Source organism: Podarcis erhardii (assembly GCF_964252035.2).
Source record: "Podarcis erhardii genome assembly, chromosome: Z".
NCBI lineage: Eukaryota > Metazoa > Chordata > Lepidosauria > Squamata > Lacertidae > Podarcis > Podarcis erhardii.
In genome coordinates this window covers 34,393,995-34,415,287 of record NC_138504.1, presented here as the reverse complement: position 1 = coordinate 34,415,287, position 21,293 = coordinate 34,393,995, and the positions used below count along the sequence as shown (strand labels likewise).

Below are 21,293 nucleotides of genomic sequence, written 5' to 3'. Positions count from 1 at the left end.
GGCCAGTGGTGCTCCACTGGCATGGAACTCTCCTTTTAACCTGATGTTAAAAAGGTAAAGGGACCCCTGACCATTAGGTCCATTCGTGGCCGACTCTGGGGTTGCGGCGCTCATCTCGCTTTATTGGCCGAGGGAGCCGGTGTACAGCTTCCAGGTCATGTGGCCAGCATGACTAAGCCACTTCTGGCGAACCAGAGCAGCGCACAGAAACGTTGTTTACCTTCCTTCCGGAGTGGTACCTATTTATCTACTTGCACTTTGATGTGCTTTTGAACTGCTAGGTTGGCAGGAGCTGGGACCGAGCAACGGGAGCTCACCCCGTCGTGGGTATTCGAACCGCCTGATCCAGACCCAACAGCTGTACCTGCTCCAGGCTAGTGCAGGAATCTCCTCACCTCCATTTGCCCCCTGGATGCATGCTCAACTGGGGTGTAGTGCAGGTGCCAGAGCCCTCAGGGAGTACAGCAAAGCAGGTCATGGGTCACAGGACCACGGATAGCTCCAAGTGAGCTCAAAACAAAACAAATTCCTTCCAGTAGCACCTTAAAGACCAACTAAGTCAGTTCTTGGTATGAGCTTTCGTGTGCATGCACACTTCTTCAGATACACTGAAACAGAAGTTTCCAGACCCTTCTATATAGTGAGAAGGTGGGGAGGGGTATTACTCAGAAGGGTGGTGGGAATGGGTGATTGGCAGATAGCTGTGATGAGCCTGTTGACGACTCTTAACGACTGCAATAGGTCTTACAGGAAAAAGCAAGGGGTGAAAAGGTGAAAAATGGCTTTGTCATGTATAATGAGATAAGAATCCAAGGTCTTTGTTCAGACCAGGTTTTTCCATGGTTTTGAGTTTGGTGATAAGTTGTAATTCAGCAGCTTCTCTTTCCAGTCTATTTCTGAAATTCCTTTGTAGTAAAACAGCTACTTTGAGATCTTGTATAGAATGTCCTGGGAGATTGAAATGTTCTCCTACTGGTTTCTCTGTCTTGTGATTCCTGATGTCCGATTTATGTCCGTTTATTCTTTGGCGTAAGGTCTGGCCTGTTTGTCCAATATAGAGAGCTGAAGGACACTGTTGGCATTTTATGGCATACACAATGTTCCAAGTGAGCTGTTTGCTCCAGCAGAGATAAGCACAAAAGCCTGCTGGATCAAGCCGAAGGGGACCCACCTAGGCCAGCATCCTATTCTCACAGTGGCCGTCCAAATGCTCCAACTGGAAACTAGCAAGCAGTGGCTTCCAGCAACTGGCATTCAGAAACATTACTGACTCCAAGCATGGATCCAGTTACAGATAGGTAGCCGTGTTGGTCTGCCATAGTCAAAACAAAACAAATTCCTTCCAGTAGCACCTTAAAGACCAACTAAGTCAGTTCTTGGTATGAGCTTTCGTGTGCATGCACACTTCTTCAGATACACTCCTTCTTCAGATACACTCCAAGCATGGAGGCAGAGCATAGCCTCCATCATGGCTACTAGCTATCAATAGTCTCTTCCTCCATGACTTTCTCCAATCCTCTTTTAAAGCCATCCAACTTGGTGGCCATTGAGGCTTCCTGTGTGAGCGAGCTTGAACCCAGGATCTGAACCCATCACCCGCCATACATGAGCAGAGGAAACTGGATGCAATGAAGCCATTGCATTACATTGGGGGAGAAGGGAGGGAAGGTCTGAGCCCCTGGCGGCCTCCGGCACACAGGAGGTTGAGACCCAATCTGTTTCCGATTCCTAAAGAACAAGAAAGACTCCAGCAGATAAGGAGAGCTGTAAACATTAATTCAATATTAACATGGCTTTTTACACATCATCTACTCTCTTTAACCTTGCATTAGGGCCTGACTATATCTGGCTTTCTCTCAGGTTAGCACCTGGCCAATAAAATTGGGGAGGGTTTTTTATGGCTTTAATAAGTTATAAGGTATTAAGAGGGATAAACATTGAGCACTTGATTAAATTGCAGATTGACCCGTAACTCCTGGAAAGCTTTCGATGGCTCATCCTTCCAGCTGAAGATATCAGCAAGGAGACATAAATATACTGAAAAGCAATGTGGTCTGGGGCACCCAAAAGGCAAAGTGGGCAGTTCTCCTACAGGTCTTTAGGCAGACAATAGGTAGACAGGAGTTGGGTTGGGGGAACTTTACCATGCAAACCAGGCTTTTGTACCTTTGTACCTTGTAAAGGTTTGGGGGGAAACAAGCATTGATTGTCAAGAGCTGGCAACACTGCACTCACTGCACAATCACCCCAAGGCAATATTTTTAAAAAGGGCCATAGCAGCTGCCTTGCATGCAGAGACTTGTTTCTAGTCAGTGCAGACAACACTAAGCTAGGTGGATTCAATGGTCTGTTCATGCTCCTGTTTACATCAGCCCTTTATTCAGAACCATGAGGACTGGAGTCTTGCTTTGTTTTTATGGGAGAAGGTTCTCAGAAGTAGTGTTCCTGCTTTGCACATAGGAAGCCCTAGGTTCCACCCCCAAGCAGGACTAGGAATGTCCCCTGCATTCAGAAAGCCACTACCAGTCAGTGCAGACAGTTCTGACCTATATGGACCAATTGTTCGACTCAGTAGACGTCAGCTTACTGTGCTCCTATGTCTCCTGGCATTGTCCTTAAAATTCTGCAGTAGTAGCCAATTCATGACTCTTGAATGAGATGTAACCACCCCAGTTGAATTTTGAAGTCAAAGTGTGCTTAGTTCATTTCCTGTGGTTAAGATGCTAGACTGATTGACATAAACAACTTTCGGATTTCCAAGGGGGCTTGCAAATCTTCACACCACCCCCTTGCCCCACCACCACCCATTTCCTCCCCCCACCCTGAGCCCCTCCAATCCCCACAGTGGAATTTAAGAGCCCTGCAGCAGCAGCAGCCACAAAGCCCTACAGATGGATCTAGTTAATTACAAAGGAGAAAAAGGAGGAGGTCCATGAGCCTGCCTTGGAGAGTGAGAGAGAGAGAGAGAGAGAGGTGAATAGTGAGACCCTTGCATTCAAAGGAGACTCAAACCAAACCAAACAAGGTCTTTTGCAAGGAAGAGAGTGGAAGTAGAAATCAAGTGTTGCATGCCTAGGATGGGCAAGAATCAATAGGCTGTGCAAGAGATGAAAGTAATGTTTGTGTGATTGTGTGCATGTGCATTTGTGAGCAGTGACGGGGGTTGGGGGGAGAGAATGAAATCCCACAAAGGACTAAAAAAGCAAAACCCTGCCCCACATTTATTTTGAATCTGTTTTCAGCAAGTTGGTCCATTTCAGTTACTCTTGGTCCCCCCCCCCCGTTCTAAATTAAGTTATTCCCATTCCCACATCAGTTTGTGAGTTATTGTTATTAAGAACATAAGAAGGGCCCTGCTGGATCAGGATAATGTCCCATCTAGTCTTGCATCCTGTTCTCAAAACAGAACTCGAGCACAAGAGCAACACCCGACCTCTTGCGGCACCCAGCAACAAGCATTCAGCAGCATTCACTGCCTCTGACCATGAAGGCTAGCAGACATTGATGGCCTTATCTCCTCTATGCATTTCTCCAGTCCTCTTTTAAAGCCATCCAAGTTGGTGACCATCATTGCCTCCTTCAGGAGCAAGTTCCAAATTCACACTAAAACGCCGAGGAATCGTTCTAAGGACTCTTTAACTATGTTCAGCATTTTAGTGTGAATTTCTCCTACTGTACACATTTTGTATATGAAAATTTGTCTGATAGATGCATCTCTGCAATCAATTTTCCCTCACATAATGTATGTTTTGATGTCATCTTCACTAATATGTGCATTTAAACAAACACTTTCCCCTGACTGACATAAACCGTTTTCCTACATATTATTTGGGTGAGGAGCTGCGGTGCAGAATTTGGAGTGTGACTTTCAAAAGATGGTTGTGTTTCAGTTCACATACTGTTTTTTGAAGTGGGGATTATGAAGGTTTACATTAGAATGTGGACCAAACCACATTTCTTCTTGCCCTTGCCCTTGCCACTGCCCAGGAGCAGGCAGCAGAAAGAGGCAGAGGTCAAATGAGTGAGTGGCAGTAGCATCTGGCCCAGATCCTTGAGCAGATGGGCAGGTGAATGAGTGACTGGCAAGAGTGGCAGGCAGCTGGTCTGCCTGGGCACCAATGAACCACATGTCTTCACTGATGGCTGCATGAGCTTCTATAGGTAAGAGCCTATTTCGCCAGATCTTTGGAGTGAAAAGTTGGAACATGTGTATGTATTTGATCCTCCAGTAGAACTCTGAGGGGAGCGTCCATTGTATTTAGGTTTTAAGAAAAGAGAACCACTGAGTTGTTCTTGTAGCTGCAACCTTTCACTGAGCTGGCAATTTCAAAACACAATATTAACATATATATCATGATGATCATCTGGAACATCAAGAGCCTAAAACTCATATAGGTTATTTGCCCAGGATAAATGAAATGAAAAGTTCTTCACCATGCACTGAAACTGTAGTAATCTTGGTACATGGCTTGTTTATGGAATGTCCCTGATCAGGACCATCCCTGCACACCTTTCATGCAGTCACGTTTAGGTGAATGTCAGCATTCATGTATGTATCTCTGAGTTTTTGGATGTTCACAGAATTTGTCTGTAATTGCCATTTAGTTGTATTCATAGAGTCAGAAATGCCGACATTGGTTGTTTTTTAAAATAATAATAATAATATATTGTAATAGGACCAGTGAAAAAGGTCAAAAATGGGTGTGCCACAAAGCTTATTTTGGACATTTATGTCCTTGGCATAGAAGGGATCCAAATGAAGCTGTTTTGACCTTCATTGAAGTCCTGATTTCTTTTTCTGGATCCTTCAACATCTCAAAAATAACCAGTAAATGTCAACATTCACCTCATGCTTCGTGTAATCATACTCATATGGAGGGTCCAGTGTGGAACATAGAACATTTACTTGCGCTAGATCAGACTATTTGTTCATTGAACCAGTGCTGCCTACTTTGACTGGCAGTAGCTCTACTGGGTATCAATCAGAGAGAGGTCTTCCTCTCTATTTCCCTAATGATTATAAGATTTCATACAGTATTTTATCCTAACAGCTTCACATCTAACATCGCCCAGGAATTATAAGAAACCCAAAAGTAGTCAAAAATCAGTAGTCAAAATCCATGCAGTTTGAAAGGACCAATCAACTGGCTTGTACCTAAACATAGGCAGAAACCAGTTCATTGACCTAAGGAACTATCATACCATATTTGGTTATAATAAGAGGCATCCAAATGCATAGCCATGTCCCCTCTTCTCAGACCACACCACTCACTGGCCCTGCTTTGAGTGGTTTCTTTCCTGGCGTCCTTGAAACCAGTCACCACTGGCATGAGGCTCTTAATCTCAGGGTTGTGGGTTCGAGCCCCATGTTGGGCAAAAGATTCCTGTATTTCAGGGGGTTGGGCTAGATGACCCTCATGGTCCCTTCCAACTCTATGATTCCATGATTCTATGAGGTCCCTGGAAGGTTGTTTGGAAAAGAATGTGGTCCTTGGGGTTGAGAAAGGCTCTCTGCTCCTGGTTCAGATAAAAGGGAGGGTGGGAACGAGGAGTTGCCTTTTTGCACGATGACAACCTGGAGATGGTTGGATGAAGACAGAATAACTAATTGTTAGCTATGAACTGTAGGCATAATAAACTTATTTGAAAGAAAAGGGGCTTCTGAAAAAACAAAATATGGACAAAGGGAACAATTCACCCCACCCTACAATGAAGAAAAAATATTAAAAAGGGGCAAATCAAAGGAGGCAGGAAGATTAGGTTGTTTCTGGAGGAAACGTCCAAGTTGAGTTCCAGCAGAGTGGGACTCTTTTGTTTGAACATCTGTTCATTTGGGCGGGACAATTTATTGCCATGATATTATTGGCAGGAGAAAGGAAGGAGTGTGAAGTTAAAAATACAGAAACCCAGATTATTCGAAGATTCCAGACAGCTTCATTGACGAACCTCATATTTGGAAAAATAAAGACGAGGGTCTAAAACCATGTGGAAAAAGTTCCCTCAAAAAAACCCATTGTCCCAGTCCAAAATGGGAGTTGGGAAGTTAGTTGGTGAAAGGAAAGCTTGCAGGGCCGAGAACAGGGAATAATAAAATCCTGCCATTGTTTTCCTGAAAGCTCCCATGTATACTTTTTAACCCTCTCAGCACCCCTAGGCTGGTAGACAGACTGGCCCAGGGTGGTCACATGGTAAGGGAGCGTAGGCCTTTGAGGTTGAAGCCCAACTACCGTTGCATCACAAGGAGGTTAGCGCTGCCCCAAAATCTCAAACGAGATTAACTGTAGCTCCCCAAGGAACCAGGGTAGTTGTAATTTTTGTGAGGGAGTAAGCTTAGGGACACAGTTGGCGCTGTGGGTTAAACCACAGAGCCTAGGACTTGCTGATCAGAAGGTCGGCGGTTCAAATCCCCGTGACGGGATGAGCTCCCATTGCTCGGTCCCTGCTCCTGCCAACCTAGCAGTTCGAAAGCACGTCAAGTGCAAGTAGATAAATAGGTACTGCTCCAGTGGGAAGGTAAACGGCGTTTCCGTGCGCTGCTCTGGTTCACCAGAAGCGGCTTAGTCATGCTGGCCACGTGACCCGGAAGCTGTACGCCAGCTCCCTCAGCCTATAGAGCGAGATGAGCGCCGCAACCCGAGTCACCTGCAACTGGACCCTAATGGTCAGGGGTCCCTTTACCTTTACCTTTACCTTTAAGCTTAGGCATCCTTAGCAGCAGATTTTCATCTCAGTTTAGTTATTTATTAAATTTTACATGTGGCTTGGCTGTTTAAAAAGCAAACAAAAGATAACATGGTTTGCAAAAAGAATAACACAAGCAGAATTTGAACGCAAGAACAACCTCTCCCTTCTTGTGGTTTCCAGCAACTGGTATTCAGAAGCATTTATTGCCTATTGACTGCGAAGGAAGAGCATGGCTATCTTACACAGTGGTACCTCGGGTTAAGAACTTAATTCATTCTGAAGGTCGGTTCTTAACCTGAAACTGTTCTTAACCTGAAGCACCTCTTTAGCTAATGGGGCCTCCTGCTGCTGCCGCGCCGCCGGAGCCCGATTTCTGTTCTCATCCTGAAGCAAAGTTCTTAACCCGAGGTACTATTTCTGGGTTAGCGGAGTCTGTAACCTGAAGCATCTGTAACCTGACGTACCACTGTATGGTTGCCAAACCTCCAGGCCTCACCTGAAGTCTCCATAGTCAAAACAAAACAAATTCCTTCCAGTAGCACCTTAAAGACCAACTAAGTCAGTTCTTGGTATGAGCTTTCGTGTGCATGCACACTTCTTCAGATAACTGAAGAAGGTATCTGAAGAAGAACTGAAGGTATCTGAAGAAGTGTGCATGCACACGAAAGCTCATACCAAGAACTGACTTAGTTGGTCTTTAAGGTGCTACTGGAAGGAATTTGTTTTGTTTTGACTATGGCAGACCAACACGGCTACCTATCTGTAACTGAAGTCTCCATGTTTGCGTGCCCCCTGTAGATGGCAGCGGGGAGGGGGGGCTTAACCTCTAGATGGGCAAGAGTGTTTTTAGTAATAGTAATAATTAATAAATTATTGAGACTGTGCATGCAGCTTGCAAGCTTCATCCCAGCAGGAGTGAGTTGCAAATTATAGCATAGATGTTTTGGGGGTGGGGCTGCATTCCTCTGCTTCCCCCCCCCCCATTAACCACCATCTCCAAGGTCCACCTCCATGCCATCACCTAGGATATCGCTAGGTCTTAGGTTTGGACCCTGAAATTTCAGGGCCTAGGATGCTTCTGGCCTGGCAACCCTACCATAATGGCTTGGAATCACTGATGCCTCTGAGGATGCACAGAATCTGTTTCTTGCTCCCTTCTCCACTTCCTAGGAACAGCCAGAACTCTGCTGTGTCTATGCAAGCGGATTGAAGCCTTCTTTGATGTCTCTGTTCATAGGGAAACAATATTCAGCACTCCATATATAAAAGGCAGTGTGGCATAGTGGTTAGAATAGTGGCATAGTGGCACAATGGTTAGACCAGGACCCGGGAGGCCGGGGTTCCAATTCTCGCTTGGCCATGAAGCTCAGACTGGGTGATCTTGGAAGCCAGTCACTGCCTCTCAGCCTCGCCTGCTTCACAGGGTTGTTGTGGGGATTAAATGAGGAAGGGGAGAACTCCACTCTGAACTTCATGGAGGAGAAAGGTGGGGTATAAAAGCAATAAATAAATAAATTTCTCCTATGGATTGTCCAGATATCAGTGTTGGCACAGCAGATGAAGCAAACCCTATTTTTGCAAGTTGGTATCTTTAAAGCAGCCTTTGGCTCCTGGCAGGGTATGGGTTTCAAGGAATCTTCTCCGTCTGCAGAATATTCAGAGGCTTTTGTGTCTGTCCACCCCCCCCCCCAAATCTCCCATCTCCTTGGAAAGAGCTAAGAGGATAATGCTTGTTGCCCCTTTCAAACCAGGAACTTGTATCCATCCTGCAGAAATGCCATCACAGTTCCCCTCCCTCCAACCCCTCTTGGAATATATATATATACATATATACATACATGGAGGGGAGTGTGTGTGTGTAGAATTGAAATATAACAAAGCAGCTTTTCAGTCACAGCGATAGCTGAGGAAGCGAATTGTACGAGCCTATTAAAGTCTGTGTCTCTCTCCCCAACTGAAGTCTGTGGCTACGGTCGGCGCCAGCCTCTCGCGCTGAACCAGATGTGGAGAGGCGCCGTCCTTCCCGGCCACTGAATCTGAATTGCTCCAGGCCTCACACGAGGGGAACTGGAACGCACATGGGAAGCCACGGGGTTGTGGAGGGCGGGCTGTAGGCGGGGTGGGGGGGAAGCTTCCTCCAACGAAGCACAGAGCAGCAAAGTCAGGGGGAAGCTTGAAGTGTGGACAGAGGAAAGCCAGGGGTCTCCTGGTTGGCAGAATGGGCACAAGATTAAGGCAGCAATGCAAGGATATAGGAAGAGCCAGGCTGTTTGATCAGGCCAAAGTGTGGCCCATATAATCTTACTCTGACTGTGGCCAACCAGATGTCTGTTATGGGAAGCTCCTCAGCAAGACCCAAGTGCAGCAGAAAATATCCAGTTGTTGTTCTTCCCCATCGTCTGGTATACAGAGGTAGGCTACCTCCAGGCATGAAGGTTCTGCTGTCACAATGGGAAGAGCCTAGCTGCTGAATGAGGATGAATGGGGCCCCATCTAGCCCAGGAGCCTGTTCTGACAGTGCCCAACCAGATGCCCCAATTGGGAAGCCTGCAAATAAGACTTCAGTACAACAGCAACACCTGTGAATTCCAGCAACTGGCATTTGAGGATAGATTGCTTCTGGGCATGGAGGTTCTGCTATCATAATAGACATTCAGAGGAAGAGGCCTGCCCGTGGGTTCAGGTCAAAAGGAGCTCGTCTAGGCCAGCACTTCAGTCTCACAGGGGCCAACCAGACGCTTCTTCAGAGAAGTCCACAAACAGGGCGTTACTGTAAAGTCAGTCTTCATAGTGGTGATTCCCAGTAATGGGCTGTTAAGAGACCTACTGCCTTCAGTGGTAAAGGCAGAGCATAAGAAGAGCTCTGCTGGAGACCTGCTCATCGTGCTACATCCTGTTCTTACAGTGGTCAACCAGATACCTAATAATAATAATAATAATAATAATAATAATAATAATAATAAATTATTATTTGTACCCCGTCCATCTGGCTGGGTTTCCCCAGCCACTCTGGCCAGCTTCCAACGAAGACAAAAAATACACTAAAATGTCACACATTAAAAACTTCCCTGAACAGGGCTGCCTTCAGATGTCTTCTGAATGTCAGGTAGTTGTTTATCTCTTTGACATCTGGTGGAAGGGCGTTCCACAGGGCAGGCGCCACTACCGAGAAGGCCCTCTGCCTGGTTCCCTGTAGCTTTGCTTCTCGCAATGAGGAAACCACCAGAAGGCCCTCGGTGCTGGACCTCAGTGTCCGGGCAGAACGATGGGGGTGGAGACGCTCCTACAGGTATACTGGGCTGAGGCCGTTTCCATTTTCTATTAAGGGAAGCCCAAAAGCAAGACCTGAGCATAACAGCAACTCTCCACACTCACAATCCCAGTGATTTGCATATTGCCTCTGACAGTGGAGGGAGAATATAGCCATTATGACTAGTAGCCATTTAGGGTCTTTTCCTCCCATAAAGGAGACCAGCAGAAGTTATAAAAACCTCTCTCTTCCTTGACTCAAGGAAACCTCCACTTCTCAGGCTCCAGAGTTGCCTCTGCTGCACTAGTGGGTTTAGCAGGTTTTCAACACAGTAGCATGAACTTGCTGGACTATTTAGCAGGAGACAGGGCATTAAAATTATCCCTTTCATGAAAGCATTTAGAGAAATTGCTTAGATTCTGGGGATGGGTAGAAACATTGAATCACAGAAATGTAGAGTTGGAAGGGACAACAGGGGCCATCCTGTCTAACCTCTGCAATGCAGGAATAATTGCATTGGGGGCGAAGCATTAAAAAACCCCCAACAGCAGTCCAAAGTCAACAAGCAGCAAATAAAATGTGAAAGGCCAAAAGTTGGAGACGAACAGCTAAAATCAAATTGAAAAGTTTTTTTTGTTTTGATTGGGCTTCTAAATCAGCATTGAGGAATTGTTTAATTCAGACTGGGGGCCATGTTCCCTTGTGGGAAACGTTCTGAGAGCTGCATGACGGGGGGGGGGGGGGGTGTCAGCCAGAAGCAAAAAAAAAAAAAAAAAAAAAGTTGTAGGTAGAGCAACAAACATTACTTTTACCTTTGTGAAATAGGCTACTGTTCAAGTCATGGAGAATTCAGACATTACTATGAGCACACCTCCCCATCCTGACAAGCAAGAGGCATAATCCCATTGAGGGATACCTTCCAGCTAGCCAAAGCACTCAAGGAGGTTTGTAGAGCAAGGCCAGCAAGGGGGAGAGGGGGCTGGACTGGGGAAGGGATGGAGCGAGTCCCGAGGACCATATAGACAGAAGTTGGAGGGCCACATCTGGCCCCCAGGCCTGAGGTTCCACATTACCAGCCTCAGTGACAGCAGCACTCTTAAACCCATTTGCCTAGGAGTAGGCCCTGTTGAATTCAGGGGGACTTAACTTTTGAGGACACATGGGACTAATCTACACTGGTCAGTTAAAACGTTAAAATGTGTTATAAAAATGTGACACCAGAGGGCGCTGTAGAGCAATGATCTGCCGTCAATGGGAAATTAAATTGAGAGCTATATTACTGGGGGGTTTTAAACATGCTTTTATTTTTCCCAGATCAGTGTGGATCTAGCCATGGAGAGAGAAGATTCTTTTCCAAGTAGGAAGAATGTCTACACCAGAATGAGTTAGGGATGGACTGAGCAGTTAATTCCATCCTGTTTAGGTCTCAGTGGCACACAGTCATAGGTCTGTTGCATCTTGTGGTAGGACAGGATGTCCTGACCCATTCTGTTTTCTTGCCGTCCCATTCTGTTTTGTTGCACCTCATTCCGTCCTGTTCTGTCTTGTTTCTTTGCATGCTATTCTGTCATGTGCACTTTGTGTACCTTTTATATGTAAAACATACTTTCCAATGCTTTCTGGTGCACTTGCAAGTAAAAAAACACACACCATGCACTTCCTGTGCATCTTTTATGCAATAATACATATTTCTGTGCAGCCTTTTTTGCATGCTCAAAGTACACTACAAAATCAGGAGCGAAGTGTCATCTGACTAGGAGGCATGTTCAGATCCACAAACAAGTGTGGGAATGTTGGATGCAGTCCGCCCGCCATGAAAAACAGACCAAGTGAATCCTACCCCTACAAGCAGCTATTCTTTAGAACCATAAAGTGAAGTAAAAGAAAACCTGAGAGTCTGTCTCTGCTCCAGCCTGAATGTGGTTTCAGGCAAAACAACGTTGCCTTGCCAGATATCTGACCTAGAAAGAATGAGAATTAATTTGCTCCCCACCCCCCATGTCCAGAAGTAGTACTGTGATTTCACTTGGAACATAATACTATACCCCAGGACCACCCTGAGTTAGATTGAGAATTTTCATACAAGGCTCAAAATAGTTTGTGCCTAAATCCTGGGTCACCTCCAGCACTTGTAGCATCTTTCCATCTGGCAGAGCACTCACCTTGCTTGGAGTCATGTTTTCCTCTCCACAGAGGCTTCTCTGCCACTTTGCCGGGTGCTGCTCTATTTTATAAAGCTGCTGGTTTTCTTGCTGCATCTGTTGCTGGACCTGCTGCTGGACCACCAACATGACCTGCTCTAGGAATGCTGCTGTTTCTCCCTCTGTTTTGGCTCAGGAACATCTAGCCCTCAGCCCTTTTCCTCTAGAAAACACAGATCCCACTTCTTATACCAGTGTGACATACCACCTCAACCTCTGAGCAGTGTGAGATTCCTGAGGTACCAGCAGCGCTTGTCAGGATCTGGGTTACTTTTTGGAACAAAGAGGCAAAGCAGAGACTGCAGTGTCTTTATGATATATGGATTACTTACACATATATACAGCATATCCTGTAGAGGGAAGTGAGAGGCAGATGGGGCTTGTCTACCTGGGAAGGGAGCCCCTCTAGGAGAAGGAAAACTGATCCTAAACCTCTGCTGCCTTGCGGGACATCGTCAGGAGAAAGGGCTAAGGAGGAAACCCTACTCAAATCCAGAGTGGAATCCCTAAGGTGGTTGGATGGTGCATTGTACGCCTCCTTTGGAAACTCCTGTAGCCAGGTTGGTGCCAAATGTATTGCTCTGCTTCCCTTTGGACCACATCAGTGCGGCTGAGAGTGGGGTCTTGTTGTCTGGTCAGCCTAGGACCTCTGTATATACTGTCCATGCTTGTGCCGCAGAGAGGTCATTTCTGTGCTGCTAATGCAGCAGTTTGACTTCACACACCCCAGGCCCACTCCATTGTCTCTCAAGGCAGATGGATGCCAACAACATACAATCTGCATCTAGATGGAGAGAGTTCAGAACATCCAAATCCCAAAATTGTTGTGCTCCTCCTCCCATTGCTGCAGCCTTGGACTCCAAGAAATCCCAAACATCATATCTGATCCTTTCTACAGCATAAAACAGACCATTCCCCTCCTGCTCTGGTCCCCCCCCCCCAGCTTGCAAAGATGACACTTCTTCCTGTTCACTTATGTCAGTGCCCACTGCAATTCCCCCCCTTCCTCCTGAAAAGCTGGCCTTTTGTCTCTGCTAACTAAAGGTAAAGGTAAAGGGACCCCTGACCATTAGGGTCCAGTTGCAGGTGACTCTGGGGTTGCGGTGCTCATCTCACTTTATTGGCCGAGGGAGCCGGCGTACAGCTTCCGGGTCATGTGGCCAGCATGACTAAGCCGCTTCTGGTGAACCAGAGCAGCGCACGGAAATGCCGTTTACCTTCCTGCCAGAGCAGTACCTATTTATCTACTTGCACTTGACGTGCTTTCGAACTGCTAGGTTGGCAGGAGCAGGGACCGAGCAATGGGAGCTCATCCCGTCACGGGGATTTGAACCGCTGACCTTCTGATCGGCAAGTCCTAGGCTCTGTGGTTTAACCCACAGCGCCACCCATGTCCCATCTCTGCTAACTAAGGACACCTCAATTCACAGAGGGGCTTTCACCATTTCCACCAATCTCTGTTAATGGCCTTCTTGATGGGTTAACAGTTCAGCCATCATCAGCATTTGTTCTTCCAAGGCCCTCATCCAGCTATCTCTGCCAAACTAGCCCGGCTTAACAGCATAAATTGAGTTGGGCACAATTTAGCCAAACCTCATTAATTCTAACTTTTACTGAACCCAAGGATTGTGTGTGACTTACACCCTCAAACTCTGGCACCCAGAACCTGTAATAACATATTCCCCATTCCAAATTCACCAGTTAAAAGAATAAAATGAAATAAAAACACTCCATGAACATCAAGGTCAGGATTTAGGTGGTAGAGAGGAAGATGAAAGACCTATGATGTTTCTTACAGATGTTTCGTTAGAGACTTGGTGTGCTCATTAAAGGCCAAGCTAGATAAGAGGAGTCAGGCCAGAGATTAGATCCCATAACACTGGGAGGGAAGTTGGATTAGGGCCCTGGCACCAGAGAAGAGGATTTAACCTATCCTGAGTGTGAGAGAGAAGGGGGAGGCAGAAAGAGAGTGTGAGAAAAAAGGAGGCGGTGAAGAAAGTGTGCAAGATAGATGGGAGGTGGCAGCAAGGATGTGTGAGAGAGAAAAGGAGTGGAAGAAACAGAAAACAGAGGGAGAAGGGAAATGGCAGAAAAATAGAGGAAAGGGGTGTGTCTCCATCCCCTTCCAGCTGTGGTCTTGCCCACCATTGGGTATGGAGCTGGGGGGGACGGGACCGCCCACCTTTGCCCTACAGGAAAGTAGCCATATGGGTCAAAACTTTTGTTACAGATCTGGGGTAACAAGAGTTTTTTGGTGAAAGGATACCTGTAACTGCTAGCGTTAGGGAATGTTAGAAACTAAGAAATGGTAACATTTAGATAATACTTAGAGCATTGAAGAGAAGATGCCAGACACGAGATTTAAAATGCAGGCTAAACCAGGAAATCTCCTGGGAAGAAGGACTATCAAGGGCTGGATCCAGGCACATCAAAGAAGTGTTTCAGTTAAATGCCTTGTAAGCTTTGCATGAGAAATTGGGTTGGCGAAAACAGAACTTCACAGCGCCATTTGGTGTCACAGTGTTATCATGCCTAAATAACGCATATAAAGCACTTTTTCTTTGCCAATGCAGCCGAGTCCAAGGTGTAATTACCTGACAGTGGCCAGTCATTGACCCTCTTTTACCTGAACTTCGAGTAAATAGTAGAGACGAGAGGGAGAAGTTACAGGAAAAATGTGTCCTTTTGAAATTTAGCGGTTGGGGAAGAATGGGGTGAACTCGGTGAGTAGCTGTGAAGGGCAGAACCATCTTGGCCGGCTGGGGCAGAGGCACAGAGATTGTTTGCAGGATGCCTTGGACTCCAGCGCTGCACTGCTGTGGGGAACAAGCCCCTCTTGACACGTAATACTCTGAACTCTCTCCAAAGTAGACCCAGGTGTAAATATGTGTACAACAAACCATATTCCTTAAAGACACTAGTCTCCACCATGCCTTGATTTCCCAATGGAAACACAACCCTGGAACCCCCTAAAATCTTTCTGCCGCTCAGCAGAGATTGGGAATGATGCACAACCATTGCAACACTTTGAAGAAGACCAGGATTTGTGCATTTATTTTCTTTCTACTGAGCAAAGATATCTGATTTCTGTCCAAGTTGTTATACACTTCCAATTTCTTTCCCCCAAAAACCAGCTTTAGCACTTAGAGCCGCTTGAGGTTAGCTATGGCACATCACACATATTTTCCCCTTTCCACAAGCGTAAGCAGAAAAAAAGCCATATACTGTGAGACAGTCCTGGCACCTTTTCCATGGGAAATTGCTGGAGCAGGCGTGTAGACTCTCAGGCCTGGAGGGGCCTCCAGCTACCTCTGTTTGGGCCTTGGGATGCCTCTTCAGCTCACACCCTTCACTAGCCTGGCTTCATTTGTGAAAATGGCTTGCAAAAATGCATTATATCAGGGAAAATCACTTTGCAAAGAAGTGCCCATTAGGCAAAAAATCTCTCTCTCTCTCTCTCTCTCTCTCTCTCTCTCTCTCTCTCACACACACACACACACACACACACACACACACACAAAATGCATATTAGGGTAAGTTCACACTCCCATCAGATGTCATGGAAATAAACAGCTATTAGGCTTTTAGAAGACACCTGAAGGCAGCCTGTATGGGGAGGTTTTTAAATAATAATAATAATAATAATAATAATAATAATAATAATAATAATAATAATAATAATTCATTATTTATACCCCGCCCATCTGGCTGGGTTTCCCCAGCCACTCTGTGAAGATTAAAGATACATTAAAATGTCATACATTAAAAACTCCCCTGAACAGGGCTGCCTTCAGATGTCTTCTAAATGTCAGGTAGTTGTTTATCTCTTTGACATCTGATGGGAGGGCATTCCACAGGGCGGGCGCCACTACCGAGAAGGCCTTCTGCTTGGTTCCCTGTAGCTTTGCTTCTTGCAGTGAGGGAACTGCCAGAAGGCCCTCTGTGCTGGACCTCAGCGACCGGGCAGAACAATGGGGGTGGAGATGCTCCTTCAGGTATACTAGGCTGAGTCTGTTTAATGTGTGACTGTGTTCAATGTTTTAAATTTGTTGGAAGCTACTCAGGGTAGCTGGGGCAACCCAGTCAGATGGGCAGCATAGAAATAAATAAATAAATATTATTTTTTATTATTATTACTAAAATGCTGGTGAATAAGGACTTTTTTAAAAAAAAAATTGCATCAAGTGGAAATGTGGAGAACTTGAACTTTAGAATGGAGAGAGAGAGAGAGAGAGAGAGAGAGAAATGAAATCGAAAGGTTCACCTAGATACATATCCCACTATACTTGTCCCTGCTGTCTGGGGTTGATGGGAATTAAGAGTTGAGCAATGTCTCAAGAGCCACAGGTTTCTCATCCCAGCTGTGAAGGAGAGCACTTCGTTTCCAAAAACTGACCTGGGAGAAGGGGTGGGTGACAGGTCCTGCCTTTCCAAACAATTTCTGGGCAAAGGACATCCCTCCTAATATAACCGAGTCAGTGTGAATTTGTTAAATCCACGTTAAGCACCTTGTTTGCTTTTGCTAATTCAGACCACCTGAGATCGAACCGGGGTTCCGTTTGCTAAGAACTCGTGTTAATTAATAAAGCCTATTTATTTGCTTAGAGATGTCTGCAGCCTCTGGGTCACATTTTACCATAATTGTTATTTCGAGGGGGTGGGGAAGGGATTCTCGGAGAGAGAGAGGTTAGAGCTAACTAGAAAGGAGCTGCATTTATTTTTCTTTGGCGGTATGTACAGCTAATGCACTCCAGGCTATTTCCACCCCTTCAGCTGAGCCGAATAAGAGGAGAAGGAAGGGTTAAAGCAGAGGTGCCAGAGGAATAATAGAACTGTAGACTTGGAAAGTCTCACCCCCAGGAAGGCAGGCGGGCAAGCTTAGAACTGGCTATTCACTTTGGAAGGCAGGGAAATTATCAACAAGTTATTTTAGAGCAGGAGTGGGAAACCCTTTTCAGTCCAAAGGCCACATTTTCTTTCCAGGGTGGGGGGTGGGGGTGGGGTGGGGTGCACATCCCAATAACTTGGGAGGAGCCAGAGGCAAAAGCAGACAGAGCAACTCATACGAATTTCCCCCTTTGCACAGTGGGTTAGTTTCTGCACTCATCAGCCTTTCTTTATCCCATACTCTCCAAGTGTCCTGATTGCCCAGGGACAGCCCCGGAATTACAAAAGCTTCTGTTTTGATATAATAATAATAATAATAATAATAATAATAATAATAATAATATACTTATATCCCACCCATCTGGCTGGGCTTCCCCATCCACTCTGGGCGGCTTCCAACAAAATATTAAAATACCGTAATATATCAAACATTAAAAGCTTCCCTAAACAGGGCTGCCTTCAGATGTCCTCTAAAAGTCTGGTAGTTGTTCTTTGACATCTGGTGGGAGGGCATTCCACAGGGCGGGTGCCACTACTGAGAAGGTCCTCTGCCTGGTTCCTGTAACTTGGCTTCTTGCAATGAGGGAACCACCAGAAGGCCCTCAGCGCTGGACCTCAGTGTCTGGGCAGAACGATGGGGGTGGAGTTCAGGTGTACTGGGCTGAGGCCGTTTAGGGCTTTAAAGGTCAGCACCAACACTTTGAATTGTGCTCGGAAACGTACTAGGAGTGTACTAGGTCTTTCAACCACTAGGTGTTATGTGGTCTTGGCGGCCACTCCCAGTCACCAGTCTAGCTGCCGCGTTCTGGATTAGTTGTAGTTTCCGGGTTACCTTCAAAGGTAGCCCCACATAGAGCGCATTGCAGTAGTCCAAGCGGGAGATAATCGGAGCATGCACCACTCTGGCGAGACAGTCTGCAGGCAGATAGGGTCTCAGCCTGTCCCTCAGAGTGTCCCTATTTCCCATCAGTGCCACTGTTGCCGAGCTTGGCGGTGAGCATGAGCCGGTGCTTGCCCTGGGTGACAGTTGCAGCTGTGAGCGAGCACCCCGCAGCCTCTCCATGGCCACCTTAAATGCCAGCCTCCTCTCTTGGGCAGCTCATAGCGGCTACTGGAGACCGGGTGAGGAGGAAGAGATTTGCCAACAACATGGAGGCATAGCTTCGTGTGACGCATGGCTCTGAGGTACAGGCAGGGAGGAGGGTGGTGGAAATGCTCTGCTGGCAGAGCATCGAGTAGGTTCAGTTGGGGAGGGGAAGAGTGAGAAACGTCCCTGTTTTCATCTGAGGAATGTCTGAGGGTATGCTATCCTCCATCCAGGCAGACAAGAAGCTCAAAGACACATCCCTGCAGGACAAAATCACTCAGAGAGGGTGCCAAGCAGTGAAAGCCTGGGAAGGGTTCTGAGAGCCAGGTGGAGAGGTCTGAGGGGCTGCATGCATCCCCAAGGGCTGAGCCCCCCACCCCCTGTTTTAGAGTGAGTCTCTTGTGCCCTCAATCCCAACTCATCTCTTAGCGAGCAATTCGGGCAAGCAGCAAAACGTTTCGCCACATCACAGTCACTTAGATTTGACACACAGCAGAAGAATCTGGGGCAACCCTGCTGAAAATCAAAGGGGATGTCATAAAATTATTCCATTTTTTTATAAAAAGTGAATTCCAAAATAACTTTCTTTCCCGCCATTAGGGAACAAATGGAAGCCAGATGTTTGCATAACAGAGTGGGAGGCAAAATTGCTGTATAGGATTTCAGGACAGAATTTAAACTGAAACACACGCCCAGGGACCATTCTCTGGCGGACTGCACCTTCCTAGGCTGCATTTTATAGAATCATGTGATAGTAGAGTTGGAAGGGAACCAAAGACTCATCTAGTCCACACCCCTCTGCAATGCAGGAATCTCAACTAAAGCACCCATGACAGATGGCCATCCAATCTCTGCTTAAAAACCTCCAAGGAAGGAGAGTCCACCACCTTCCGAGGGAGTCTGTTCCGCTGTCAAACAGCTCCTACCACCAGAAAGTTCTTCCTAATGTTTAGACTCTCATTTCTTGTAATTTGAATCCATTGGTTCAGGTCCTTGGGTGGGTGGGGGAATAGATACATACAAATCACCCATGTGGGGTAATTAATAAATGAATGCACCCAATGCCTACATCCAGAAATTCAGGGCAAGCAAACTCTGGTAATAGAGAAAGACCCAACAACAGTTTTAAAGTCACAAAAGCAAGCAGCAAAATATTGTGGGGATTTAGGTTAAGGTTACCAGATTTTTTTTCAAAGAATCCGGGGACACTTTTTTTTTGAAAAAAGAGAAAAAAAGTTATTTTTTAAAAAAGTTTGTTTTTCTTAAAAAAGAAGTCCCAGCCTGCTCTCTTGGAGTGCTAGCCACTGTGGAGTAGGCTCAGGTCAGGCCTGGGCTCGGCCAGGTGTCCTTGCCCTCCCGGTGCTCTCCTACCTCTCCTCCTCAGCGGCAGCGACAAGGTCAGGGCTCCCCTCTTTTTTCTCCTCCATCTTTCTCTCTCTTCCTTCTCCCCCTGCTCCCTGCTTTGGCTCCAGGGTTTTCCTGGCCCTGGAGCGCCACTGGGCAGTTGGCTGGGTGGACGGGCGCTCTCGCTCCCGGTTTGATTTGGGTCGTGGGGTGTGTGTGTCAGTGGTTCCCCCAGTTGACGCGCCGGGCATCCCCTGTTCCCCCTCAGCAGCGGCAGTGGTGGTGGCAGAGGCAGTCAGCACCCCGGAGCCAGCCTGGTAGCGCAGTTGGCTCTGGCTGGCTTCAGGAGCTGCTCGCATTTTGCCTCGCTGGAAGTCCCCATATGCTGTTTCTTGTGTTGTTGAACCAATCACACAACATTCATTCCCTACTAATAAATCTACAACACTTAAAATATAAATCCGGGGACATTCCGGGGCGGATTTTGTCCAGGGAGAGCTTTATAAATCCGGGGACTGTCCCTGGGAAATGGGGACATCTAGTTACCATAATTTAGGTTGTTAAACCTTTAAAATATCCTATCCTGAGTCACTACCAGATCTTACCCATTTCTACCCCTCTTAGCAGTGAGCACACTTTAGCAAGTTTAAACATGCTTTACTTACAAAGTTCCAAAGGTCAGGTTCATTCATTTTTTCCATGAAGCAACAATTAAACACAGGCAGAAATCTTGGGATACAAAATATAGTGAAATAGTTCTAACCACGTGGTCTGAGCTTGTAGTGAGCAAGCTCAGGCACTTCCTATCTCAGTGAGTTCATATGGTGAAAAAGGAGAGTGAATAAATGAGTTAATTTCCTTCCAGGTGATAGGCATGACTGCAATTTCCCATAGTCCTCCTCTCTGGAGCAGCAGGAAACAAGTCTATTCTTTCTTACATGTGATAGCCCTCCAGATGGCTATTGTATCAACTCTCAGCATTTTCTTCTCCAGGTACATTAAGGGTATAGTTCCTGCCCACCCAGGTGTGATGTGTATGGAAAGCCATGCTCCACCTCAGAGGCAGCAATGCTTCTGAATACCAGTGCCAGAAACCACAGGAAGGGAGAGGGCTCTTGAGCTCAGATCCTGCTTGCTGGTTTCCCATAGGAAACTGTTCAGCCACAGTGAGAAAAGGATGCTGGATGAAATGGGCCATTGGCCTGATCCACCAGGCTCTTCCTATGTTCTTGTGGCTTCATCGTGGCATCATCATTGCCTCTCTTTTGTCCCCCAACAGGTGAGAGCTTGAGTGCATCCCGCAGCTCCGCCAAGCGGAAGAAGAAGCAGAGGAGAAACCGCACCACATTCAACAGCAGCCAGCTCCAGGCTCTGGAGAGGGTCTTTGAGAGGACGCACTACCCCGATGCCTTTGTCCGGGAGGAGTTGGCACGGAGGGTCAGCCTTAGCGAGGCCAGAGTGCAGGTGAGAGGGAGAAGAGAATAGCTGAAGGCAACCATCTCTCCAGAGATGTACACCTGCAGGGACCGGAATGAAGTTGTGGGTGTTCAAGCTCCCTGTAGTTCCGTGGTAGAGCATCTCCTGTACATGCAGAAGGTCCCAGGTTCTATACCTGATAGCATCTCTAGGTAGTGCTGAGAAAATACTATGCCTGAAACCCAAGAGAGCAACTGCCAGCATACTGAGCTAGACAGTCCAAGGGTCTGACTCAGTATAAGACAGCGTTCCATGTTTAATTCTGCCCATGCATATTTATTCAGAACCATGAGGACTGGCATATTTATTCTTCTTTTAGAGGAAAGGCTGCAGCTCAGTGTTGGAGCATTTGCTTTGGATGCAG

At 46.6% G+C, this 21,293-nt stretch overlaps 1 protein-coding gene across 3 annotated transcripts in view; it reads left to right on the top strand.

Moving 5' to 3' along the window:
* Nucleotides 1-21,293, top strand: part of PRRX2 (paired related homeobox 2) — a 223,758-nt gene that overhangs the window by 35,349 nt on the left and 167,116 nt on the right. For all 3 annotated transcript variants that reach the window (XM_081847260.1, XM_081847262.1, XM_081847261.1), the window contains exon 2: nucleotides 20,733-20,917. In XM_081847260.1, coding sequence (XP_081703386.1) covers nucleotides 20,733-20,917 — 185 coding nt within the window. The remainder of the gene's footprint in view (nucleotides 1-20,732; nucleotides 20,918-21,293) is intronic.